Source organism: Echiichthys vipera (assembly GCF_963691815.1).
Source record: "Echiichthys vipera genome assembly, chromosome: 14".
In the NCBI taxonomy this organism is placed as follows: Eukaryota; Metazoa; Chordata; class Actinopteri; order Perciformes; family Trachinidae; genus Echiichthys; species Echiichthys vipera.
Genome location: NC_139839.1, coordinates 7,973,537 through 8,001,514, shown reverse-complemented (window position 1 = coordinate 8,001,514; position 27,978 = coordinate 7,973,537). Strand labels below are relative to the sequence as shown.

General features: G+C 42.6%; 1 protein-coding gene across 2 annotated transcripts in view; it reads left to right on the top strand.

Annotated features, from left to right (window-relative positions):
• LOC310956303 (uncharacterized protein) overlaps positions 1–27,978 on the top strand; it is a 243,809-nt gene that overhangs the window by 3,683 nt on the left and 212,148 nt on the right. For both annotated transcript variants that reach the window (XM_083926493.1, XM_083926492.1), the window contains exons 2-3: positions 19,914–19,977; positions 25,551–25,636. In XM_083926493.1, coding sequence (XP_083782619.1) covers positions 19,914–19,977; positions 25,551–25,636 — 150 coding nt within the window. The remainder of the gene's footprint in view (positions 1–19,913; positions 19,978–25,550; positions 25,637–27,978) is intronic.

Below are 27,978 nucleotides of genomic sequence, written 5' to 3'. Positions count from 1 at the left end.
AGTTTGTGGGGTTGTTCCGGTTAGCTCACGAGCAGGTTTTGTCATGTCTTACAAGTTCTGCAATGTGAAACCAGCCACATGGTGGATTCAATGCTGCAGGCATGTTTTTTATGCATTAACCTGTGTGCGTTTTTTGTCAGTGTTTGCTCTCAGTCGTTGACCCCGCTGTAGCGTAGAACCTCATTAGGGAATTCTTGAGTGTGTGCGTGTGCATGCTGACCTGCTGTTGAGTGGGCAGCAGATGACGTCACACTTCAAGGGGAGAGGGGGTGTTTTCATTTTTGCATTTCTTTCTCCCGTGCCACTGTGACTCAGCCCGGTTAGCGAAGGATAATTGCAAAGTCTGCACACCTGCACACATCACTGGTGGTGAGGAAGGAAACGGTACACACATTTCACAGCACTATTTCTGCACAAGTAATTGGAATGTGCTTCATAACTCTTTGTCCTGAAAAGAAAGAGCTTTCCCTTCACTGAGTGAATAAGAGCAGTGGGGCATTCTGGTGCAGCAGAGGGATTTTCAGTTGAAATGAATGATCCACATTATGTGGTAGTTCACAGTAAATTCCGCGTTGTTACCACAAAATTGACAGTGATATTATTAGCATATGGCACCAAGCTTATGCTTTGTTTCCTTTACGCTTATTTCACATGTTGTCATTTCCTCTCTACCTACAGTAGGACTCTGTAGATTTTACATTGTTATATGAGATGTTGTTTACGTTAATCTTAGCCCTTTTAAGAAGGCTTGAAACTAAAGATTATTTTGACTATTAATTCATTTGCAGATTATTTTCTTGATTCATCCATTAAAACTTTGGTCTGTGAAATTGTGAAGAAAGCCCGTCCCAGAGTTCAAGATGACAACTTTAAATTACATGTTTTGTTCGACCAACAGTCCAAAACCCTAAGATATTTAGTGTGCTATCACATTTATACAAATGTGAAGTTTTGCTGCTTTATTTAATTGAATATCTATAAGTCTTTGACTGTTGGTTGGACAGAATAAGCAATTTGAAGAAATCCCAAATTGGCCTCTAAGAAACGGTGATGGGCATTTTTCACAGATAAATGGGAATTTTGTGTTTTTCTCTGTTTTATTTAATGGTAACTTGAATATATTTGGGTTTTTGGACTGTTGGTCGGATAAAACAAGCGATTGGAAGGTATTAGGTCTTAGGTTATGGGGAAATTGTGAAGGTTGACTTTGAATTTTTCACATTTACAGACTAAAAGACCAACTGCATGCATGGTACTTAAGAAGTCAGAACTGGCACTGTCATTTTCATTAAGCATCCTCATGTACTTCAGACATCCGTCCATGAGAAACCAGGCTTTGTCAGTGGTGACATAATTTGCCCTATAGAAAAGTCCAACAGTACATTTATTAAAATGTGTTTATATCCATTAGATACTTTCTCCTGTTATCATCCTAAATATCAGAGTGTTATCTCTCAGTCTGCATGCTACCTCCTACTCTTCTTTAGGGAAAAAGGGCTGTAAGCACAGTGATGGACAGGCTGACAGATGCTGCCTGAGTTCTAAATGGGAAGAGTTTCAGGAGTTTGTGTGTGTGTGTGTGTGTGTGTGTGTGTGTGTGTGTGTGTGTGTGTGTGTGTGTGTGTGTGTGTGTGTGTGTGTGTGTGTGTGTGTGTGTGTGTGTGTGTGTGTGTGTGTGTGTGTGTGTGTGTGTGTGTGTGTGTGTGTGTGTGTGTGTGTGTGTGTGTGTGTGTGTGTGTGTGTGTGTGTGTGTGTGTGTGTGTGTGTGTGTGTGTGTGTGTGTGTGTGTGTGTGTGTGTGTGAGTGCGTGGAGAGAGGGCGAGTAAACAACACACAGAAACAGAATGTCAGACCTGCTTTTGCTGTTATACCCGGTGCTCCAAGCTGGGAATAAACTTCTGACTGTGCGCTTAAAATAACATGTTTAAAACCATCAAATATATCAAAATTAATAAAATGAGGCAGGAGAGCTATGTTTTGAGACCATAGATGGCAAGAGTAATAAGTAAAAGCAACAAATGGGAAGATGGGGAATGTGAAGCCGGCAGGGACAGAAGGTGGAGGAGAGGAGGAGAGGAGGAGATGTAGAGAGGACAGAATGATAGACGAGGGGGTCGGGGGGAGTCGGTGGTGCAGGTAGATAAACAGGGAGGTGGTAGTCAGTGTTGCTGGGAGTGAAGGGCAGAGTGCTCATCCTCCACCTCTCTCTCTACTTTTCATCCCTCCTTCACTCCCTTCCAGGAGCTAATGAACTCCTGATGGCAGTGGAGACGGGAGCGATAGATCAATCCTCCATCTCTCTGTGTGTTTCTTTCTCTCTCTCCCTCCCCCGTCCCCCTCCCTCACCACCTGTCCTCCCCCTTTTGCACTCTCTCCTCCTGGCTTCTTGGCAGGGCCCCAGTCCTTGCTGGCTCCGACTCACCTCCTCCATTGTTTGTCAGCAGATTTCAGTAGACGGGAGCGCAAAGCTCGGTTAGAAAATTATTTGGACCTCAGCCTCTTCCTTCTTTTTTTCTTTTTAATTCATTTCTTCTCTCTCTCTCTCTCTCTTTTCTGTTTTCCGCTCTCTCGTTCCTGCTCTCATGATGCAGTGGCAGCAGCAGGAGCAGCGGCAGCATCAATAAATATTGTGTTAATGTTCTGGTGGCTGGAGCCGGCAAGGTGATAAAGGAAATCTATTTGATTTCTGTGGCTCATTTGTTTGGTGTGGATACCGCATGTGTGTTTCCATACTGTGCACACTTGCAGTATGTGTAAGTGTAGAGCATAGGACTTAGAGGTTTTTCCTTAATTCATTGTCTCGACTCGAATTTTTGGACAATCGCTCCGCAAAGGTATTCATAGAGAGAAGTTTAACACCTGCTTACTTCCTATATCCTGCTCACTCACAGTGTTGAAGCATACAAACACATTATAATGATCTGCACTGAGGTTGAATAATGAAGGAAATCAATATACTGGTCGTTTTAAGATGGATGGTACTTTGAGCTGCATTTGTGGTTGTGGTAAAAAAAAAAAGTTAAAATGTATTTAAGTCACTTGAAAATGCAGTTTATCAATGCTAAAATCATTCTTACCTCAAGACAAGCAGCCAACGTGCTTCATCAAGATTGTGAGTGCAGCCTGATTTTATTGATGGTGGCATCTGCCTGGCAACATAAAAAACACAACAAGTGCATTCTATTTGGGTGCATTTCCCACTGCTTGTAGCAGGAAGCTGACTAAGAAAATACCGTAAGGTGGTCAAGGCCTTTACCATCAAGCATGGAAGGCAATCCGCATCCAGAGACAGTTTAACCTGCATGGTATGCACAAGTTAATATTCAGCTGGTGTGGCAATACCGAAAACACTGACCTCATTTATTTAGTGTAAGATCGCAAGTGTCTGAACAAAGGTGAGACTGTACGTGTCCTGAATTAAATGTCAACATGATACAAACAACTGATATCGTTTTTGTCTTACGTTTGTGTCTGTAATTTTATTTTGAAAAGTACAAAAACACCCCCTTCTTAAAAAAAAGCACCTGTGGGGAAACACTGAAATGTACAAGAGGTTTCATTTGAGGATAACGTTTTTTCAGTTTCCCTTAAGGGCCGAGCTAAGTTCTTACAATGTTACTATTCCTCATTTAAACCGCGCTACAGCTAAAAGGGTGCATTGATTTTTTCTGTTTTTTTAATCTCTGTGTTATGTTGCACATCGCTTAGGGTAGCGTTGCTCCCCTGAGACCAATACCAGAAAACGAAGTCACTTCAGGGAGACAACAGTGTTCTGTATTTGACACAAGGAGCGAGCTTTCTTCCATCCTGCGGGTGGACCACAGGGGAGAGAGCTGATGGGAATGCTGATGGTGATATCAGCATCAGAGAGTGACTCACGGCTGCTCTTAAGTGGCCTTCCAGTCAGTCAGGAGATGTTTGTTTGTGTGTGTATATGTGTTTGAGTGAGGTCATGAGCGAAACATTGAAGTCGTTGGCGGAGAAGTTAAGCACAGCTGTATGTTGTGGTTTTTGTCAAACTTCAGGGTCATTTGTGGTTTTCCACCTTTTTGTCGCAGCTCTCACTGTGTCGGTGGGCTCCATGGCTCAGCAACTCATAATGTGTTTCACTCAGAAATGTATTCAATCAAGAGTGCAGCATTCATAGGCTTTATTCTGCTTTCTTTCAAGGTATTGGATTCTTGTTTTTCAAATATACTGACACCAGAGTGTAATTCTCTCAGTCCTCAGAGCATAAAGTCTCACACATTTTTATGGCTGCAACTCATGATTACTGTTATTTATTATATACATCAAATGTTTTCCATTGCTTGATTCATCCTTTCTTTTTCTCTCCGGTGCGAAAAAAAGATTGTAAAAAACTGTCAGAACTATTAGTGCCCAAGGTAACATCTTCAAATTAACAAGACTTACACAATGTGTATATAGCTAAAGCAGCACTTTAGCAGAGCAGCTTCGGTTCTCTTTCAGTGTCAACACAGGATACATTCACTCACATTATTGCCTCCTGTGTGGGCGAGGCGTAAGGATCTATGCTTGTCTATGCCACACAGGGGTGCTTTAGGCTAAATGACAATGCTAACATGCTGATATTAAGCAGGTTTAATTGCCATGTTCATTATATCGTGCTTACATTTGCTAAATACAGCAGGTGGGAATGTTATTGATCTTCTACTTATTTGTTCATAAACCAAAGAACTGGACGGATGAACATTTTGACTTGATGAAGGCACCTGACGAAAAGTCACCAAAGCCAGTACATGAATGTGTGTGTACCAGATTCCATGGCAATCCATCCGATAATTGAGATTTTACATTAAAATTCAGAAATGTCAGCCTTCTTACCTGCTTACCTGACCTACTGACCTACTGATGTATTGCCATCCATAGAGCCATGCTAAACACTAAACAGAGAAAAGCAGCAAATCCACATGATAGAGTAGTGGGAAACTGCAAATGTTTGCCATTTTTGTTTGATAAATGACTTACATGCTCAATTACTCATCCAATAAGTTATAACAGCATATTTACGACTTAATGTTGCACAAGTAATGATAAAAAAAAGCTCTCCAATAGTCTAAATCATAAAGTAGGCATGTAACAGAGAACTGTTTCCTGTTTCCTGTTTCCTCTTCCCTTTGAAGTGAGTGTTGACGGATGATATCTGCCTATTTTATCTATACCTGTATACTTAGCAAGAGGTGTGTGTGTGTGTGTGTGTGTGTGTGTGTGTGTGTGTGTGTGTGTGTGTGTGTGTGTGTGTGTGTGTGTGTGTGTGTGTGTGTGTGTGTGTGTGTGTGTGTGTGTGTGTGTGTGTGTGTGTGTGTGTGTGTGTGTGTGTGTGTGTGTGTGTGTGTGTGTGTGTGTGTGTGTGTGTGTGTGTGTGTGTGTGTGTTTTAAGCTTTCATGTCTGGCCGTGTGAGTAGGTTGCTTTCTTCTTTCTTGCACACCTGTTAGCATGGTCCTGATGAGGATGTTTGATGTGTGTGATGTGCGTCAAATGTATTTTTTTCTTTCCTTTTTCTCTTGGTGAGCGTATGCATCATCTGTGTGTGCGTTTGTGTGTGTGTGTTTGATGTTGGGGTAAATACTTTATACCTGACATCACACATGCCAAATTCCAAGACACACACACCCTGACATTTTGATTCTTTGAGCTCATTCATAATACTTGCCCTATTTTTCCCATCTCTCTCTCTCTCTCTCTCTCTCTCTCTCTCTCTCCTCTCTCTCTCTCTCTCTCTCTCTCTCTCTCTCTCTCTCTCTCTCTCTCTCACTCTCTGTCTCTCATTCTTTCTCTCTATGTCTGTCAAACTTGTTGGCGTGAACCTCTCTCTTTTGCCTACCTTTTCTCCAGTGGCTATGTCCAAAAATAGCTGTGCGTGTGTGTGTTGCAGTCTTCCCTGCATGCCTTAGCTCTAGCTGTCTTGCTTGTACACACAGCATTAGTACTGCACAGGCAAGTGGTGCTACACACACACACACACACACACACACACACACACACACACACACACACACACACACACACACACACACACACTCTCCTATCCATCCCATCTCATCATGCTTGTCATTTTTCCCCACGAAGAAGAGGAAATATTCAGTGTCAGTGAGAGAGATGAGAATAAACAGGGAGGAAGAAAGGACGGAAGTGGGTGACAGGTGAGAGAGAGTGAGAGGCAAAGAGGTAATAGAGGGAAATGTGGAGAAAAGATGACGGACAAATGACTGAGGAGGATGTAGAGAGCAGCAGTCAAGGAGAGATATGGTGATAGAAAGAGATAAGGGAGGTAGTCCGAGGTTGGAGGTGGAGAAGTGAGAAGTGATGTAAAGAAAGAAGAGAAGAAGTGAAGAGAGAGCAGCTCTGTTTTCCTGGTATGGTTGTTGCCAAAGGCTTTTTAGACTTTTTTTTTTAGGCTTTCGTTTCCCAGACAGGTCTTAGTCTGTTCAATCAACACACACACACACACACACGCACGCACACACGCACACACGCACACACACATGTACACACAGAATGTAGCACTGCCTCAGAGAGATGGTTTGTTATGAAGCAATTTATATGCAAGGATTCTTTATCAAACTGACTGACCTCTGGCTCCTCAAGGAGCTCTGAGCACTGGCCAGTTTCATGTGTGTGTGTGTTTGTGAGTGGGTGTGTGTGTGTGTTTGTGAGTGCTGATTGGCAAACGGCTTCACTTCCACTGATTGTTGTTGTTGATGCTTGTTTCATTTTAGTGTGTGAAAGTATGCACTGGAGCTACAGAGTACTTTTTCCATTACCACTATTCATGTGCCTTTAAAATGCTTATTGTGCTATATACATAAAAAAACAAATACCTGCCTTCATCTCTATCTGTGTGTCTGCGTGTGTGTGTGTGTGTCCAGATATTCCAACAGTCACTTAAATATCCTGACAGGCAGGCTGCCTACTCATCTCAAGAGAATACTATGTGTGTGTAAACGTACAGTATATAATATATATACTGTGTGTGTGCGTGTGTGTGCGTGTGCGCGTTTGTGCGTTTGTGTGTGTGCGTGTGTTGCCCACTGGGTCTCTGCCGCTACAGTCTCTTAATAATAGATCACCATCATGGCAACCGTTGTAGTGTGCTGACCTTAAGTGCTGCAAAGTGCTGAAAAAAGACACCGAACCACAACAGTGTTTCTGCTGAAGTCTACACGGCTGACTGAGGGAGAGGACAGACAGACAGACAGACAGACAGACAGACAGACTCACAGACAGAGGGGCGACATACTTGCAGACAGACAAACAGATGGTGGGCAAACGGGTAGATGGGCAGAAAGGCAAAGAGTCAAGCAGTCAGACAGACAGAAAGACAGATGGTAAGATTACAGGCAGACAGACAGATGGACAGAATGACAAATGGGATGCAGCCAGACAGACAGATTTGGAAACTTGAGGACAGACAGACACAAATTCAGGCAAACGTCACGTCTCTTTCTTTCTGAATTGACCAGATTTGTTAACATGAATAATCTTTGACAGATATTTGTACAAATACATGTCTGTTTCACTCCTCTCTCTAACACTGACCGATAACACGGTAATGGTTCAATCAGCTGCCAGTTTAGTGCTGAAACCATTAGTCAGTTGACTAAACAATTGCCCACAGTTTTGATAATAGATTAAGTAATATTTAAAGCAAATCCTCCAAACCTTAGCTGGCTCCATCTTCTCCATGTGACCCCCATCTACCCCCGTAGATGGAATCTCATTTAGGTTTTGGACTGAAGTGCAATACTTTTTAGCACATTCATTCTTGCCTCAGGTAGAGCATATGCTGCTGCCAAGATGTTCTAAAATGACACTTTATTTCCAATTTCCATCCGCAGTGCCACCTGCACACTTGATAATGACACTGACTTCAGCTTCTGTGGCTGCACTAATAAAGCTGAAGGGATAAACCTGTTCCTTGTGTTGCTCTGCAGAATGCGTACATGTGGTGTGAACATTTGTCAACCCTTATCTTCCATCCACATTCATATGATTGCTTTATTAGTACTTACGGAACCGAAAGGTCGTCGGTTCAAGTCCATGAATGGAGCGTGGACTGGTGGCTGGAGAGGTGCCATTTCACCTCCCCGGCACATGCTCTTGAGCAAGGCACCGAACTCCTAACTGCTCTAGGTGCTTCCTCATGGGAAAGCCCTCTTGATCTGACATCTCTCTTAATGCATGTATATAGGATGTATATAGGTGTGTGTGTGTGTGTGTGTGTGTGTGTGTGTGTGGGTGTGTGTGTGAGAGTGTGTGCGTGTGTGTGTCATAAAAAGAAATGAAGCCCTCTTGATCTGACATCTCTCTTAATGCATGTATATAGGATGTGTGTGTGTGTGTGTGTGTGTGTGTGTGTGTGTGTGTGTGTGTGTGTGTGTGTGTGTGTGTGTGTGTGTGTGTGTGTGTGTGTGTGACATCAAAAGAAATGAAACAAGAAAGGATTGTTTTCTTTCTTTTTCTTTCATTGATGAGAAATCAAATTCTGCACAACTGTCCTATCTCTAACACCTTCCGGGCTCAGATGTTTCTCCACGCCCAAATATTTTTTTTAGTGTCAAAGCCTGTGCTAACATACACTCTGTGTGAGGGAGTCAAGAGGTTAGGGAGACGCCCTGACTTTCTTGCGTCGTAACTGTGCTCAACACTGTGCTGTGTACAGAAGCTAACATTAAGGGTGTGTTTACTCAACAGATCAAGACAATTAAACACATGCCAAGTGAGGGTTAAGCTTGTCCAGTTTAAATACATTTGACCTGCCGTCAGGACTGGATTATGTCATGTACTATTTAATCACATCACAGTTGACTTGGATTACTGAGGGAGACTTTTAAGGTGCAGCTTCCCTCGGCTTGACTGGCATTGTTCTCACCTGCCCAAATGAGCAAAGCTAAAAGGAGGAAATGCTCCGGAGTGTGAATAAGCTGCTATAAACATGCTGTGAGTGTGAGCACAATGAAACAGGCATGTATCAAGTATACACTATTAGTCTTTGAGCAGCTTTCAACCGACTTTTTTCCCTCCAACATCCAGGCAGGGTTTCTGTGCTGAAGCTTACCCTACTTTAATAGCACAAGTGTGTGTGTGTGTGTGTGTGTGTGTGTGTGTGTGTTAGAGATCCTGTTAACTGGTAAAACAGCTGACACATGATTTTCTTTCCCACCTGCAGTATGGTGTCCAGGTACAACTTTTTTTTTTCAGGCCTGTTCTGTTGCACATTTTAGAGAATTGTTTCCTCTTTTAAGCACTCAGACACAATGCTCTTGGCAGTGTCATAGTCAGTAATTAATTAGCTCCCCAGGTGACTTAGTTTTCCCAGCATGCATTAGTCAACCATCTCAATGTTTGTCTTATTGTAAATGTTTTGGGTTGGCGCTAAACTGTGCATGGATGCAACTTACTGGAGCTGGAGGAGGCTGTCTAAACCCAGTATGTTGGACCAGTCCCAGCCTGGTCAGATGCGTACATGAACTGATGAAGCCTCTTGGATGAGAGGTGAAACGTCTTCCTAGACAAACAACCAGTCCAGTTGTTTTTGACTGAAATTGCTTTGAGGATAACGATGACCTGGACGAATGAGAACATTCACAGGCCCAGTATGGATATGTTTTGTCTGAGCCAGATTTAAATTTCAGGTTTGAGTTTTTGGTTATTTATGTTCTTTACCTTTCTTCGGTGTTAAATTAAAGGTTAAGTTAAATGTGCAGGATTTTTGCCCAGAGGCATTGATCGATGAAGTGGAATTGATGGTGTGGTGCGGTGAGGTGTTTGGTGAGCAGTGTAAATCAGGAAGGTAATATCCGCCTTTCAACAGGCTGCTCAGACTGCTTGATTATAACCAAGGCTATAGAAAGAGGCATGGACACCAATCAAAGATGGCGGTGCTTTGGGGGTATGACGCGTGCAGTGGAAATGGTGAATGCTGAAACAGAGTAGTTGAAGCCCCAGCGTGAGCAGAGGAGAGAAACAAGCATGTAAACCCTGAAGGTGTGTTTACCTCCTTCAGGAAGACAGGAGTCTTCCTGAAGGAGGTACTTAAACTCCTGCCGGACATTAAAGGTGTTGCTGTGCTTCTCTGGGGCTCTACACATCCATAGTCTACTAACACAGGTATTGTCATTGGGTTTGCTTGATTATACCTCTTCCCAGGACTTTGTGGGTGTGTATAGAGTGGGTTTGATTGGCATCTCCCTCCCTCTTCTGTTGGTTTTGTCACACCCATTAGGACAAATTACCCATTGTTATTCTTATGTGTACATAGAGTTTATGTTATGTAATGGAGCTTCACCCAGCTTTAACCTGACTACAAGTGTAACCAAGCAGAGTAATTGAGAACACCTGTGTGGGTGCGCAGGGCCTTTGAAAGTAAACACTAATGTACTGTGCTAGAGTTATCTAGACTAGATTACATTTAAATCACTAATCTGGACTAAAGTAAGCCAGACTGGTTCAGGCGTTCTTGGCTGATGTTTACTTCTTCACCTTCAGCAGAACGATAATTATCTTCCGATCAATCGCACCAAATCCTGCTGGTTCAGTTATTAGCCACGCCGTTGGGCATTTCCTCCGTTTTGTTTGTACATGTGAGTGTGTGGGTGTGTGCATGTGTGTGTGCACTCACTGTGCATTGTCTGGCTGCCATTCATTGCCCCCTGGCTGATGTGAGCCATGCATGTGAGAGCACCACTCAGTCACACAGCTCTTTAATGTAATGTAGCTTGGCCAGAGGGCAGCGGCAACTGGTACAGTGTGTATATGTGTGTGTTTTTAACCTGCTTCGCCGATTTATGTTTTTCCAAATTGTATGTGACTGTTTACCCTTCCACCACGATCACGTTGGGCAGTGCGATGTGTCCCCAAGGTGGCGTCTGCCTGTCTGTGTGTTTACATATCCTTGAGAACACATGCCATTAGACAAATTCGATACTGGAACAACAGGTTCCCCCCTATTACATTTGCATATTAACAAGGAAAAAACACTTTTCCCCCTAGTTGCTGGTTAGTTAAGACACAGAGTTCATATTCGCATCATTAGCCTATTATTTGAATTAATGAGCTAATTAGGAAAGCTAGTTCGGTTTTACACAGCGCGGTGATTTTCACAGCAGGATGTACGGCGCTTAAAGTTTAAGGTGGATCTTTATATTAGGGCTTTATGTATTCCTCTGCTTGTTTTACAGTACTGAGTTATTTATATGAGCTGCAGATTTGTGTGTTGAGATGTAATTTAGTTTTTTGTGTAGACGAGCAGGGCGTTTGTGTCTGGCTCTGTCAGTGTGTGCTTCCTGCTGTCTTTCTTTGACTTCTATTATTTTTACCCCGCCAGTCTGACTCATTTTTCTGCCTTCCTCCATCTTTTGGGATATCTCCCCCCCCCCTTTGACTGTTCTCTGTCTTCTCAGTCTTGTTTTGATCTCTGAATCTCTCTTTTCTAGTCTGGCTTACTGAACGTACAGTGCAGGTGAAAAGAGACATCCAACACTTTTCTCAGGTGACTGATGTCAGTCATTCTCCTCTCCTTCCGCTATCTCTGCTATCTGTTTTGCGAGGGCACTGTCTCCGCATACAGGGATAAGCGCCGCCCAAGACAACAGTGATTGATTTAAAGAAACACAAACAGCCCAGAGGCGCCCCCCCCCCCCGTACAACACAATGTTAATAAGCACAGCCAGACATACACCAGCTCTGACACAGCGCCGTGAAAGTGCAAGACTTCTCGTTTCTCCCTGCTCCTTTCCAAATGTCATTAATTCCACCATCTACACAGGAGAATGATTTTTTATTTGTCAGGAATCCTTAGCCAAACCAAAACCCCATTATTTCACAATATAGTCATGTTTCTCTCTGTTTGATGGTGTTCTTTCCCTCGTACAACATGTTTTCATTGATTCTGACAGCTGGTTGCCTCCAGCTATTGTCCTGCTTCAACTCTGACAAAGTGCAGGTTTAGACAGTGCTAGCACAGTACAGGATCATGATGCAACAAACACAACACTGCACTGCTACATCAGTACTTTATGTATACAGTGGGGTTTGGGGCTACAGCTAACATTTGTTGTCAATGATATATTTTATACTTTTATTTTCAAAATGAATCAACCAATCAAATGGTTACTGAATTTTACAATTTTACCAGTCGCTCAGTAGATTACCATGTTTTCTTTTGGCTGGGCAGTGATACAATTCTACTAGCCACTTGTATATTTTACCAGTGTTTTGGCTAATTTTTTGCTGTGTCTATGAGTTATAGGTAAGCTCGACATGCGTGTGGATGCAGGACGTCACTCCGTATCATCCGTGTGAGAGTAGTCTTGGCTGCTAAACCTTTTCTGGTTTTGTCCAGCCCCCTCTCTTCTCTTGATGTGTGCAGTTTAGCTTTTATTTCATGGCTAAAATATGCATCACAAAAGAAAAAATCTAACTATTCACTCTTGCTACATCATCTTGACCCAACTCAACATATCCACTTCGCTGGCCGCTGGTAACAAGTCACAGCAGTCCAACTATGTCTAGTTTTTTCTACTACACTTCGTAATGTAGTAATGTAAGAGGGTATATTTAAGCCTTTTGTATTGATTTGAACCTTTATGTGAATCGGGACTTATTTTTGTATAAAATTTTGACTTCTCTCTCTCCCTCTTTTTAATTTTTTGGACGACTGATGAATATAAAATGTTAACTCTGGCATATTTACATTGATGCCCTTTGATATGTTAATAAATGTGCATTGTCCTAATCAAATCAATAAATAAATAAATTAAAACAATAAATAACTACAGTGTTTTTTTGAGAATAGATACAGTCTAAGAAAACATAATATCAGTACACTGAAATGCACCAGAAAACAACTACACAAACATTAGGATTTATGTCTTTACTGTATTTGCAGATAACAGTGGTGCAATTGAAGACGATTACCATAATAGCCATTGGGGTTCTCATTATAAGATACATCTCTTTGAGTTGAGCCAGCAGATATCACTTCTTGTGCTCTGTAAAGGACTCTTTTCAGGAAAGACCTACCTGACACTGAGCATTTCAAACAACAAATGTAAAAGAAGTGGTTATAAGTAGAATTTCTATTTTAGTCAGCAGTCTTGGCAAGAAGCAAAGTCAAAAGTAGAATTAAAAATTGATACAATTATAAAAAAGTTGCAGTTAATTTCTGGCTCTTGAGATGGAAGCACGCAATTCCTGTCCCATCTGTTATAGCTGTTTGGCACGACAGCAGACGACGGACACAGACTGTTTCTCTCTTTCTACCCTTGTGTTTCTTTTTTGTCTCTTTTTGTCTTTTGCCTTTGTGTCCAGAAAGAAACCCAGTGCAGACCTGATGTCTGGTTCACTGGACTGATTGAAATGAAGTTGTACATTTGTGCGTCTTTCCCCATCTCCCCCCTTTTCTCCTTCATTCACTCCCATCTCTCCGGAGAACAGGAAATATCTCAATCTACTGTCTGGGCTCTGGTTCACTGGACTGATTGAGACGGGGTTTGTCTGTACTGCGTGAGAGAAAGAGAGACGGAGACACATACAGTAGACATGGACACTGAGGATGAGACATAGAGTGGAAGGAAAAAGGAGGATATCAGGTGGAGATAAAGAAAAAGGGAGAAAATGAACTTAGGGACTTTTCTTGGCAGCTGCAGTAGCTGTTAGTCTGTCTCATGCCTTAGGTGATCCTGCTCTTAAAATGAAGGGAGTGGGGATTTTAAAGAGATAAAGTGACATTTCCAATTACCATCGGTTCTTTCACTTTAACGGGCCAGCGGTTCCGTCCTTTACATATGCGTTCAGGAATACTGGGCTGCCACCAGAACAAGAGGTTAAAGACACTGTCCTGTCAGCTTACAATCACAGGTTCAGCCCCCGTGACAGCGACATGTGACAGAGGCACTGAACCTCTTATCTGGTCACTAAAGACATCAGCAGCCAGCCAATGCCTAAAATTCACAGAAGTTATTCAGCATAAATCAAATAAATGTTTATTTTGTTATCTTTTGCCAATAGATGGAAGGAGAATACAATTATTGTTACCCATGTCACAGTTACACGGTAAAATATTACATCTAAGTCACTTTTTGTTGTGAGAGAGTCTAGTAGACTAAACAATGGTGATGGTTCCCCACTCTGGTCAATACAGCGAGAAAAGAGGCGCAGCACTGAGAGAAAATCATTGTAATTCAGTCCAATTTTCCCCTCTGAGTAGACTTACAATCCAGCAAGTGTTTGACTACTGCTTGGAAGTAGTGCTTTTATCATAACAGGCATACCTAAAAAAGGGTTTTACAACTAACACACAGAAAGTGAAACCAAAACGTGTCAGACGTGGAAACAAAATCCAAATTATCCTCCAACTGTAACAAAAAAACCCAACAGTATCAACATATGGATAATCACTGAGGCCTGTGTTCATACAGCAGGGAATATGTGTCTGGATTTTTGCATTTAGCCAAGCGACGTCTGGTTAGCATTGTCTACAAACCAAATGAAAACCAAATGTCAGCAGCTGGCCCCAGGCTCACTGATCTGTCAGTGTGAAAACCTTTCCCTCTTCTGTGGAGACAAGAGTCGGGTCAAAACTAAAGTGTCGATCATCTGTTAAATGCAAAACCTGTCTTGGCATTAAAAAGTGTCTACAGCACATCAACAAATAAAGTGTGTGTTGCTTTCAAGCAGCAGCAGCTAACTCGAGACCTTGGTGGACATAGAGGAGACGGTAAATGATGCATGTAAGGTCATTCTTTTTTTTTTGCACAAAGTGGTGTTTTGAATAAAAATATGCAACAGTGACAAATGGATTTATCCTTTCATTCAATTGAAAAGCCCTTGAACCGTAGTTACTGAGGTGTTTAAAGCAAAACACTGTATATCTATGTATGCATAGAATGTGATGGTCAGATCTGCCAACCATAGACTCCTGTGACTCTGTGTGTCTCTCTGCCAAACCTGCATGTAATACATTAGTATGTGGACCAGGGCTTCAGTCCAGTCTCAAGACCACTATTATGACCTCTTGCACTTGTCTTTGTCTCGTGCATTGTTGGACTCTGAATCGGTCCGTCTACAACCCTGATGTGGAGGATCATGGAATTAATTTTTATTATTTACAACTGCTGTGACAGATTTTTTTGTACTGCGATACTTCAGAAAGACCTGTTCCACTTTCCCTGACTGATGATCTATGAAATCTTTTGACAGCCAGCACTACGACCACAGGTTTCCAACCCGTCAGATGTATTTGATGGGAGTTTCTTCGCCAAGCTGGAAGCGCCGCAGCTGGGAATTGAACCCAGATTTGCTACGCCGATGGGTTATAGAAGAAAAAGTTTTACTTGGGTAGCTAAAGTTGCGAGTGGATCCTCCCTGGTCTCACAAACTAAAACATTTGTTTTTATAGCATTTTGGAAGCATTAAAATGCCTCCCGGCTCATGAGAAATGCTTTTCACAACCTTGACCTTTCCATTTCAAACGGTGTGGGAGTTTCTTATATTTAATGCAACAAATCCAAGCCTTCACAATGATGGATGGAACCCTGCTCGGTTAAACTAATCATGAAAAATAACCCTCCGCAGCTGTAGCCAAAGGTACAAATATGTGGGAGACACCTGAGTAAACATTTCTGGCCAAAATTGTCCTATTTCTCAGTTGTTAAATCACAAATGAGAACAGAGGAAATTTGAAGTTGTTATATATTTAATCCTCCGTGTTTGGCGAAGCCTTTTCCACCACAGAATAGTCTGTTCTTGTAAATGCCTCAGACATCTTGTAAAGAGCGTCATTTAGAAGGCCAGTGTGACGAAAAGGTCCTCAAAACAATTTTATGTCACATTTCTTTCTGAGTGTTCACATTTTCCTTTGGGTGGTCAGGGAAAACTGAACAACTTTGGTACCCTGTACCCTGGAGTGGTTTAAGTGGGTTGCCTGAGAGTTTAATAGGCGATGGGAAACCCTGAGACTGATCCAAGCGTGCAGACTTGGAGTCAGACAGACGTTGCTGGAGGAAGTCAATGATGTACTTAACCATTCTCCTCAAAGGCAGGAAGACGAGGTAGAGCTAGACAGATGGGGGAGAGGAGGAAAGATGTAGAGAGAAGCGTGAGAGAGAAAGGCTGTGGAAGTCAATGATGTACTTAACCTTACTCCGCAGACTCCCCGTGTCCCTGTTATTGTAAAGATGGGAAGGGGGGAGGAAGAGGAGAACGAGGAAAAGCGGAAGATGACAGGACTTGGGAATGGAAAAATTCAGAGGCAGCGAAGAAGCGTTGTGTTTGTCTGTCAGCATAAATGTCAGAGTAGTTAAGTGTGTACGGCAGGCGGGGAGGCCGGGGTACAGGAAGAGCCCCATATAAGAGGGAATAGCCCAGTTTTACGGCCACATAAATCTCCCTTCCCCACGCTGGAGGTTGTGACCCACCTCCTCCTCTTTTGGCCTCCCTGCCTCGGTCTTGCGGTACGTTCAAACCTCCTTTTGACTTCTTGACTCTTATCTCCTGCGCTTCATTTCTCTCTCTATCAGAATCTCTTGACCTGAGCCCTCCTTTTTTCCTCTTAGTGGCGTTCTACAGTATATTTTCTATCTTTGACCCTCAAGCAACCAGAGCAAGAGAGAGAAATTAAGAGATTAAAAATACCTTCAGGCTTTTTTTTTTTTTTTTTTTGCCTCCTTGATGTGTATTTTTTCCTTTTTTCTCTTCACTTTAATCCTTTTCAGGGACACTCGAGTGTGTGCAAGTACAATTTTAAAAATTTGGATCATAATAAAGAATCATATTAACAAGATGACCATTGAATATTTCTAAGTGCGTCTGTGTTCAGTTGTGTGATGATCAGAGTGCAGGGTTTTTCCTGTGCTTTTTGAGTGCAAAGGCACAATTGATGTCATATGCTTAGTTGCATATTGGTGATGTAAGTGCGCAATTATTTTATTTTTTTTAAAGATTCTTTTTTTGGCAGTTTTTCAAGCCTTAATTATATAGGACAGACAGGGAATGGGGTGAGAGAGAGAGGGGGTGGGGACATGCAGCAAAGGGCCGCAGGTCGGAGTCGAACACCTCGAGGACCTTCAGCCTCTTTACATGGGGCGACTGCTCTAACCACTCAGCCACCGGCCGCCCCAAGTGTGCAATTATTTATCTAAATCTTAGTGGTTTTAGCGAGGGAGAGATCACTCAATGCAGGCATCTTCAACCCCGCTCCTGGAGGGCCGCTGTCCTGCATGTTTTAGGTTTCTCCCTGCTGAAACACACCTGAGTCTAATGATTATCAAACCTGTGACAAGCTTCAGCTGCTTGATAACCAGCAGCTGAAGCTTGATAACGAGCAGAGCATTAGACTCGGGTGTGTTGGCGCAGGGAGAAACCTAAAACATGCATGGCAGCGGCCCTCCAGGAGCAGGGTTGTCGGTCCGAATGCAAAACAAGAAGGTGCAGCTTGTCATCAAAATGAAAGTAGCGAACAAGACACAGGAACTTGGCTTCGATCTTGAGGAGTTGTTGCATTTATTCAGCGGCAAATAAACTGTACACAAACTGCAGTGCTATGTTCACAGCTTTACCGTTACTGCTAACTTCATCCTTACTGTCACACAGACTCTATCTCCCCACCGCACACTCGTTAACATAACGCAGTGTGCAACACGTTTGTAAATTTGACCGACGGGCTGCAGGACTTGCAATACACCGACGGAAACCCCGTACTCCCACGGCGAGCTGCGCCCTTCTGCACGCCCCACCCATCCCGTGCATTGGTTCGTCCAGATGCTCTCCACAATGTTTGTGTGTGGCTTTAGGCGGGGTGCAAAAAATGTTACGGCGGTGCGCCTAGGTGGTGTACATGTGGGGAAAACCCTGAGAGTGTTCTTGTTTTATGTGCCAGTGAATCTTCCCAGCCAGCAGGACCTTGCTCACGTTCACACGTTAATACATGATGATAGCAAAGTGAGAAATTAGAGGACAAGTGAACGTAAACATTGTCCTAATTATGTGTCTATCCCCCACGTGCCTAACGCGTCGACCCGTATGTGTTCAGTTGGGTGACGATCTGGTGATTGTGAAGGTCGTAGCATATGATTCACATTAATGGCATTAATATCATACTCCTCAGACCATTGAGTGAGCCCTTGGGCCGTTTCAATGCGTTTACCACTTATTCAGATTAAGCCCTTTAATTTGGTGTTTAGTGGTTACTCATAATAATATTAATAATAATAATAAGTGTCATTTTTACCCTCCTCTGTCCGTCTGATTCCTCCCACCTGTTACTTCATCTATCTTTCTCTTCAACTGGTCTTTCTTACCCCCGAAATCTAAATCTTATTTAATTGCTGAAATGTAAAAAGTGCTTTTTAAGATTTTGCAGGATAAGTAAACGTTTTATACATTTTTTTCCCACCTGAATACTTGGACTTGATACATTTTGAAAGCATTTGGTTTGATTTGTTTATACATTTTCCTTCTTTTCACACTTTCTTGTCCTCGTTCTCTGATGTTCCTCTTTTGTCTCTCTGACTCTTTCTTCACCTGTAACATCATCTCCTTAATTTTTCTAGTCTAAACATCTTTCTTCTTCCCTCCCTTGCATGTCTTGACAGACATTGAGTTCCTGGGGCTGTCTGCTAAAGTAGGTGTCCTATAAGCAGCCTCTCATTGCTATCCCCCCTCCCTTCTCACATCTTCCTCTGTCCTCCCCGGCTCCAAAGTGGAACTTGTACTTCATAGCAAAATAAAGTGTCAGGAAAAAACAGTAGAACAATTAAAGTGGTTTTCGACTGTTGTTAATTGTGAATTTAATTAAAAATGACATTCTCTTTGCAACAAATTACACTTGTTGACATCGTGGAAAGTGGGTGTTATTCGGGATCCTTTAAGCGTATAGACTCATAAAGTCCACAAAAGCAAGGAACAAGAGGTTTTTGCTTTTCCCATAAATACAACTTCTTCCCTTCTTATGGCCTTCCTATCTCAGTTGTAAGTATCCTGCTTCCACATAGAGGCTTTGTGACTGAAATGTCGTGTGATGTTGTCGCTGTTGGGCTAAATTTGTTGCACTTTCTGATTTGTTGATTTCCATATTTTCACTTAAAGCTGCCCTGTGGAAAGTTTACATTTAGTGTTAGTCACCAAAACACTTGGTGTATCGTTGAGGTCTATCAAACTTGTTCAATCTTCCTTTTGAACTCGATTTGACGGCATGCTTCATAAAACATGTGCCCTTCTTCTGCTCTGCCTTTTGCTGATGTCCATCTTGTGCATGAGATACAAGGAAGAGCAGTTTTATTTTGCACTAAAGTTCAAACATAAGGTCACTGTAGCCTGTGGATAAAACTTTGCACCGAGTTTCAAGTACGCCTAATTATGCATGGATCATTCATGCTGGATTGCACGACTCGGTTAAATAGAGATGTTCTCATTATACTGTAGAGATTGCAACACAGAAAAAATACTTGTGTCTGGTGCTTAACGCTTCAAAAGATGTCTTTGATTAAGCCGGTTGTGAGAAGTTATTTTCTCTATTATAATACAGAAGTATTAAAGCACATGCTTGAAAGGTGACCAGTACAATAGCTCCCAGTGAATACAGCATGAGTGCGGAAGGAATTCACAGTCTACGTGTACAAGGACTCCCACTGTATGGGAAGAAACAGAACAACTGTATCATTGTGAAGTTCCCAGCGAGTCTGAAGCCCTAATGTGTAACGGTGATCAAGTCAGTTTTCTGCTGGCAGCCAGCCGGCCGGAGGCTCTGACAGATTGGTGCCATCAGCGCATTATTTCATTAACACTTGTGTTTTCATGGTGAACATCTTCTCACTCGTCATTTTTCTCTCTCTCTCTCCCTCTTTCTCTCACTCCCCCTCCCTCCTTCCCTCCCTCCTTGCCACCTTGACAGATGGAGAGCGAAAAGAAGAGGAGAAAATACTCCACAAGCAGCAACGACTCTGACACCACCGACAGTAAGTTGGAGAGAGAGATTCAGGGAACATGCGTGTGTGCGTATGCGTGTGTGCGTGTGTGCGTGTGCGTGTGCGTGTGTGTGTGTGTGTGTGTGTGTGTGTGTGTGTGTGTGTGTGTGTGTGTGTGTGTGTGTGTGTGTGTGTGTGTGTGTGTGTGTGTGTGTGTGTGTGTGTGTGTGTGTGTGTGTGTGTGTGTGTGTGTGTGCGCGCGCGCGCGCGCGTGCGTGCGTGCGTGCGTGCGTGCGTGCGTGCGTGCGTGCGTGCGTGCGTGCGTGCGTGCGTGCGTGCGTGCGTGCGTGCGAGAAACCTGGAAGTGTCAGAAAAGTGAGTTCCAGTGCTGCTGTTGTACAGCGAGCTGCCTGGTTCTAGTCAACTCCCGCAGGGTATTTCTCATGTTCACTCTGCATACAGACTTTCCTTCCTGTCTCACTGTCGGCCCTCCTCTGCTCATTAAGACCTTTTATGAATAGGTAGCCCAGGCAGCCATTTAGCAAGACATACCTACCAACACTCCCGTTCTCCCCCATCGCCCTCCCGTTCCCTTGTTTCTCCAGGAAAACCCCCAGATTTGCATGGCCCTCAGACATTATGAACACTCATCACATACGGAAGTTTTGTATATTTGTTTGACATCATTCAAATTGCCAGATCATCTATGAAACTCATTCCACACACTTTACTACTACTACAATTTCAGCCCATCTGTCACCACAACCCACAACCCGGTTCAAAGCGGCGTGTGCATAGCTGCTCAGTCAGACGGGCCAGCTAACTTATTGTGACTGTTAGCTTAACTTGTTGTCAAAATGGCAGGGCAGGACAGGATTCGACTAAAATACACCTGTTAAATTAGTTTCCATTTTTATTTGCTAGTCACCAGGATAGTGGTCGTGCCTTTTGCCAAGCCTGTAGGATTGATTATAATAAAGGGCACGGTAGGAGGAATGACGTGAGCCAGCGTATTTATTGACTTATGACTAACTCCTGTATTTTGGATGGGCCGGCGTTAAGAGATCTGAGATTTAAAAAAAATTATTTTCCTGAAAAAAAGGGTGTTTAAAGACAACAGATGCAGATTTGATGCACACCAGCCACGAGAAAGATTGTGGTGGGAAAATGAATATGAAATAACCTTTCTGTAGAAATCTATACTACATCAGACACTGAGTGAGTGCGCCCTAAAAGAGCACTGCCGAATCGGTAAATAAATGAATATAAATATTGGCCTTTCATATAACAAAAAACTGAGTCTTTGAAAGTAGAAAATAAAGCGATAATCCCGATTGAACATGATCACGTCAGCTGCTGGACTTGCTTTTTTACTCCTTCTCTCCAACCGGCTTCTCATTGCTCATCTCTTCTATTCACTTACATTTTTAATATCATTTTATGAATGGTAGTTAAACTCATGTGGAGTTGCACGTCGCTGAAATAAATGTTTTGGAAGATCACACCACGTCATATTATTTTCAGAGCTTATGGTGATGTCAGACATATTCCCGCAGCTGATCTGCGCCTCGTTCGTCCCAAAGCGCCGTCCGGGAGCTGACTGTGTAATGGTCTGTGGAAATCAGGCGTTTAATTCGTACAGAATGTGTCAATAAAACCTAAATCACACATTTTCATAGTCACACTCCTGATACATCACACTGATAAACGAATAGTAAATGATGGATGCAGTTTGACAACCTTTGACAATTACCGAGACGCACCATAGACTGGATCTAAAGTCTGTCTCCTGGGCTGTATATATCTTTATGTATAGTCTATGAGACAGACAGCCATGAAGAGATACACTGCGTGATGATGGGAACATCTGGACAGTCTAACACTTTACCGGCACTGGCAGCTTCTGCTGGAAAATCGTTTGGTAATAAACATACTTTAAACAGCGGTACGGTGTTACATAAGCTCACTTGGCTCTCACCGCTGTCTACAAAATAGTTTCAGTCATTTGCAGCCAGCTAGATTTTTCTAAACTTCATTTTAAATGTCATTCTTGTTGGCTTTTGGCAGTTTAGCATGACTAATTCTTGGCATTTTGCAGCGTGCATTTTACAATAACAAGCAAATATATTTGTTTTACTTTTCCCTTTACAATGTCATGGTAGCAGAGACAGGAAAATGACATTAGATATATCTAAGAACTTCAAAACAAGAGTTCACTGCAAGTGCAAGAGTTGACGCTTACTTTTGGTTCTCTGTCTCCCTCAAAGCCCTGCGTAACTGAAAAAGGCTTCAGATATCACTTTGATACTCGGCTAAATTGGTTTATCCTTCATAAGAAACCAAAACGATGGGGCAGAAGAGAATACTTCGCCCTCAAAATGACCCTTTGTAATGTATATCAGTTACTCAAGTGTTGCCTTAAATTTGTGTTTTTGTTGCACGGCTCCACAGTAAGTCTTGATGAATTGAAGAAACAACAGTAACATTATTTAAAACACCGATCTCTGTCACATCTCGTACAGAAAGTCTCATTTATCCAGTCGTGTGCTCAGCACTTCCCAAATACATGTCGCTAAAAAACACATATGCATCTTAGACAGTAGCTGAGGGGTGGAACTGACTGGTTGTTGTTGTTGTTGTTGTTGTTCTAGGTGATTTTCTTTTTCTGGAATCAATGTGAAAATCAGATTTCCCATTAAAGTGCAATAGAAAATTCAATAGAAAGAACAATGCTTGTTCAAATTTAAGAAAAGGGAAATAATGTTGCTTTTGGTAAAGCAGGCTCTCAGGATGAGGACTGTGCTAACCCTTACCGTTAAAAAACATAACAACTAAATGAAAATGTTTGGGTTTTCATTCTGGGTAATGTAGTGATTAACACTTGAAAACTGTTATGCTGGCGGGGCCACCGGGAGTTGAAGTGACCTCGTACAGGTTTAACTGTTATGTGGTCACCGGTCTGCATGTATAAATTCTTTTACAGCAGGTTTAACAGGCTGTTTTATTCAGACCTGACTGAGCCACCCTGTGCTGAAGGCCATACTCTACGCTTTATAATTAGCTGTTAGCTGTTAGCTTCCCCAGGCCAGTGCGGCGTGGGTTCCAGCTGCATCTGTTGACTGGAGGTTATAAGGTTTCTAATTGAAGGATGCCCATGATAATTTTGCCTGCCGTGCACCAAGCGGGGCTTTTAATTAACACGCGGCCATGATGGTAACCTCCTACTGCGCTGCGGCCCGTTTGGTTATCTGGCCACACACTGATGATGTGGTGCAGCTGCCTCGTGGGGTGTGTGGATCTAACCTACGACACAGACACACGCATGCTCTAAGGCACACACACACACACACACACACACACACACACACACGCACACTGGTGGAGTGCAGATGCTCAAAAATGTCCAGCTGAGTGGCACACAGTATCACTGAATATCATCATTTTTCGATAATATTTTACATTTTCAATAAATTACATAACTGAGCATATAGAAAAATAAAAATCGAGGGAACATAAACGAATAAAATGAAAGTCAAAGTAGGATATAGTTGACTGGTAACTGGTGAGTTAGTGGATACATTAAAACCTGAGTGTGTGCGTACGCATATGCAAATATTCCCCCACACACGTTCTTGTGTGTACATGTACGTAACGTGTCTTAGTAAGATGTTGTTCCACCTTGAGCCTCCACAACAGCGTCAGATTCTCCAAGTCGCTTTGGAGTTTTTGATCATGATGATGGTGGAGAGCGACGCTGTCTTAACACAACCTCCGGCAGATGTTTAGGTGTGTTTAGAAATTGAGACGTGTTCAATAATTTAAATATTGAGCGCAGATGCACACACAGACACAGCGATTTAAAATGCCACCCCACCCTTCTCCCTGTGTCAGCGTTCTCTTTGTGGTTTTGATGTGTTTGTCTTGGACAAAGTAGAGTCTCTCTGCCCCAGTTTATGTTGAAAGGATAAAGACAGGGTCTCCTTCTCGCTCTCACACAAACACACACTTTGACACCACCCCTCAGAACAACAGTGGGGGATCAATTTGAAATCCTTTAAACAAACCCAGTCATGGCTGTCAATTATGTCTGTATTTCCTGTCATGCTGTGATATTGTGAGTATATTAAACTGTGCACCTCTGAGACATTGAGTGAAAACAAGCAAAATGTGTGCTACTGTGGGAAAAACCGGTGGGTGTATGTGACTATGAGCATGCTGCATAGTGTATGCACTGTATACAGTATATACAGGTGTGTGTGTGTGTGTGTGTGTGTGTGTGTGTGTGTGTGTGTGTGTGTGTGTGTGTGTGTGTGTGTGTGTGTGTGTGTGTGTGTGTGTGTGTGTGTGTGTGTGTGTGTGTGTGTGTGTGTGTGTGTGTGTGTGTGTGTGTGTGTGTGTGTGTGTGTGTGTGTGTGTGTGTGTGCGTGTGTGCGTTCGCTCACCCACGGAGAGGGAGTCTGTAATTTTGAAAGTAAGTCTGACAGCAGTTCTGCCCTCGGCGCTGTTAGTTGTTTAGACGTCACAAGTAAAATTAGCACGGTGGCTGCACTGCTGTGGTGGCAAGAGAAAACACACACACACACTCACACACACACAGACACACACATACACACATGCATACATACAGTCACAGTCACAATATCTATATTACACAGTGTGATGAAATCTTATTTTTCAATGTGATGCCATTTTTTAACGACAGCCTTATTCGTGGTGCACAGATGAAACTGAGATTTGGTTATATATGTTGCTGTAGTTTTTTTATTTAGAAATTTTTTTTAATTACACACACTCTTCTGTTCACATACACTGGCACACAGAAAACACACACACACACAGGGCTGCTGATTGAAGCGGTGGGTGGGATATTGGCTCCAGCGTCTGGTTAATTGCCATTAAGTTGTGTATTAATGAGGTTGTAAAGGACCACAGTGGACTAACTGCTTAACAAGATGCTATTTATACTGTCATTACTTATTAAACATCTTAAAAGATCATCATCAGTCTGCTTCAATTAAAGACCTGACTCAGTGGTAGTCCTGCCACGGGCGTCAGAAAAGTCACAGGGAAGGGTTTTTTTTTGTTTGGCTGCTTTCTTTTCGTGCATCTCTGCGTCGTTTTTCAATCGTCTCCGTCAATGCAAATTACAAAGGACCTTGAACTCCATAACATACTCATTTGAGGATCTCTTTTGACATCGATGAGCTCTCTATTAAGCAACTGATTCCCTGCTGGTTCATAATGACGGATGTTACACTGTTTCCTTATTGTAAACCCTGTCTGCAAAACAAATGTCTCCAATGGGACGATAAAGTTTCCTCTGGAGTGAATTTGAATGCACGCTGTGAACATGAAGTCTGATCTACAGCCAGAGACCTGTTCTTCATTTCCCCCACCCCACTTCAAATCAACATTCACACTCATGAATGCACATTCTCCACAAATCAAAGACAGATAATGTTTTAGTGATGTTCTGTTCCGGATGAGTGAACACTTTGTCTTTACAACTGTGTCTCACACAAAGTGCTAATTTGTCTACCAGAGAACACGTATTGAGTGCTGTCTGTTAGTCTTAAGTACGCTGAGCATGGTTGTCTTTTTTTTTTCCAAATTCATTTCCGCAGGTCAAGTGACGTCGTGGTCCAGATCCTCCAAGAACACGGGCACCAGCAGCACATGGGTTCGCCACCAGCACAAGAAACCATCAGAGGTGAGTTAGTGTGGCGGCTTGGTTCAGTGACTCTGAATAAATATACTGAGCACAAAAATGTGTTTAATGAAATAGAGCCTCTGTTTGGTCATTACAAGCTCACAGTTTTGCTCCACCTCACTTGCTACCTGTTATTTCTTGCGGCGTGTTGTGGCTTTACTGAATTGTCATACATGGTGAGATTCCAACATTGTGTCATGGTGGTTGGGGATGCTGAACCCTGGCATTATCTGCAGCTTTTATGATCCAGTAGCTAATGTTAAACACTTAAAGTCAGGGCTGTGTTTGGTTTCTGGACAAGCTCAGGTGGCAGAGCTGATGCTGGGTTCTTGTGCAGAAAATAAAACCCTGCACACCACAATGTCTGCAGAAACAAGACCGTTCTACTGTCAGTGGATACACAATTACAATATACAAAATGAAGTTACTTGCGTCCTACCTAGATTTAATTCTTAAAAGCCCCGTTCCAGCCGCTGCATCTAGAGCAAATACTTTTTTCCAGTGTAAATGCAGCCATCTCCGCCACCACAGCTAAATCAACCAGGCGCATGGATGGCACAGATTGGTTGGCTAAAATACCAGGTTGCTACATCCATATGGTCATGATGAACGATCCCAAGTGCTCTCAGATGACCACCCCGAGGATGAAACTGGCATAATCCGGTTGGAAAATGGTTCACTGAACCAGTTGTGGCAAAGCGTTGCCTGCCACAATCACACATTCCTCCCCCTCTTGTCGGTGAAGTGGGTTCAAATCTGTTTAAGGAGAACTCATCTCTCACTGTATGAAGAGTTTCTCTCCAAAAATAACTATCTGCCATTTGGAACAAATTGCATCTACTTTTAAAAATTAGCAGGGGAGATTTTTGACTAAAGGAGAAGAGGTAACAGCCTCTGATGGCACTCCTTAAATTCTAAAGATGTGCAGTGGAGCACTTATAACAAAGATCCGTCAAGACATCAATTAATACCATTTAAGAGGGTAATTTCCTCTCGCCTCTGCTATGATTTCTCCCCGTACTTCCTCAAAAATGTCATAAAGTTTAAGAGCGCAAATGTTTCTTTTTTGTAACTTGTGTGAAGAGGAACGAATAGAGCAAAATGGCATTTATGCCCCCAACCATCCCGTAGTACAAGTCATCAGCAGAGCATCTGTCATGCTTGTGCATTTGAAGCTTCCTCCCCCTCAGCTCCATCCAGTTTAACCACACAATCAGTCTCTCCGTAATTACAACTGTAGATCTCTGCTCTGACCCAGGCCTCAGCTGAAGAGCCAGGGGCCACGTTCCCTTTCATAACGCTGCCTCCTCGCTTTGCTCCGGGGCACATTGCTCTTTCCGTAAAAAAAGGAGAATATTTTGCAGTGATTTTTCTGACTTTTTCAGGAGCAATGAATGACGGGAATGGTTGAACAAAGAAACAGGGGTGCGTGACATCTGACAAAGGTTCAGCGCAAAGTTTTGAAGTCAAGAATGGGATGTCAGAACAGCTTAAGTTGTAGAGTATGAAAAGTGTGTCAGCATTTTTCTTGGTGCTGCAGGAGAGATAATGATATATCAAACTGCTCTTGCTTCCTAGTTGTTGTTTATGTGCACGTCTTCAGGGCTCTCTTACTTGTTGATCTTTAAATGCTTATATGCTTTGTCCATGTCATGCTGTTTGCGGTTGAGAAATTCAGTTCAAGAATTGGATATAAAATTGTGATTTTATTAGATTATTGCTGATATGAAAGTTCAACTTACCATGTGATTTCATTGAATCTGTCAACTTTGTTTAGTCATAGTGGTCAAGTTGTTTTTCCCCATTGTCCGGCTTTCTTAATCCAAAGCAGGTTAATCTACAGTCCATTTACCATGTATAATTCTCTTTACCCTTCATCATACAATACATACATTAGCTTTCTTGTGCATTAACTGCTCTCTCCAGCTCTCTATTTTCCTTTGTCACATAACTACTCATGTCACTTTGCATGCATACAACAGAGTATCACCGTGAGTGCCTTTGAGGACAAAACTGTTCTTTTTGTATGATTCCTTGCATCAAGACCATGCAAACACATGCAAAATACCAGCGTCTTGGAAAGATATATATGTATATACTGTATATGTATATCCCCAAAGCAATTTCAGTCAAAAGCAACTGCACTTGGTTACTTGTCTAGGAAGACGTTTCACCTCTCACATCTGACCAGGCTGGGACTGGTGTGGAGATTAGTTGGACCAGTCTCAGCCTGGTCACGTGCATACATGAACTGATGGAGCCTCTCAAGACAAATAACCAAGTCCAGTTGCTTTTGACTGAAATCGCTTTGAGGATAACGATGAACTGGACAAATGAGAACA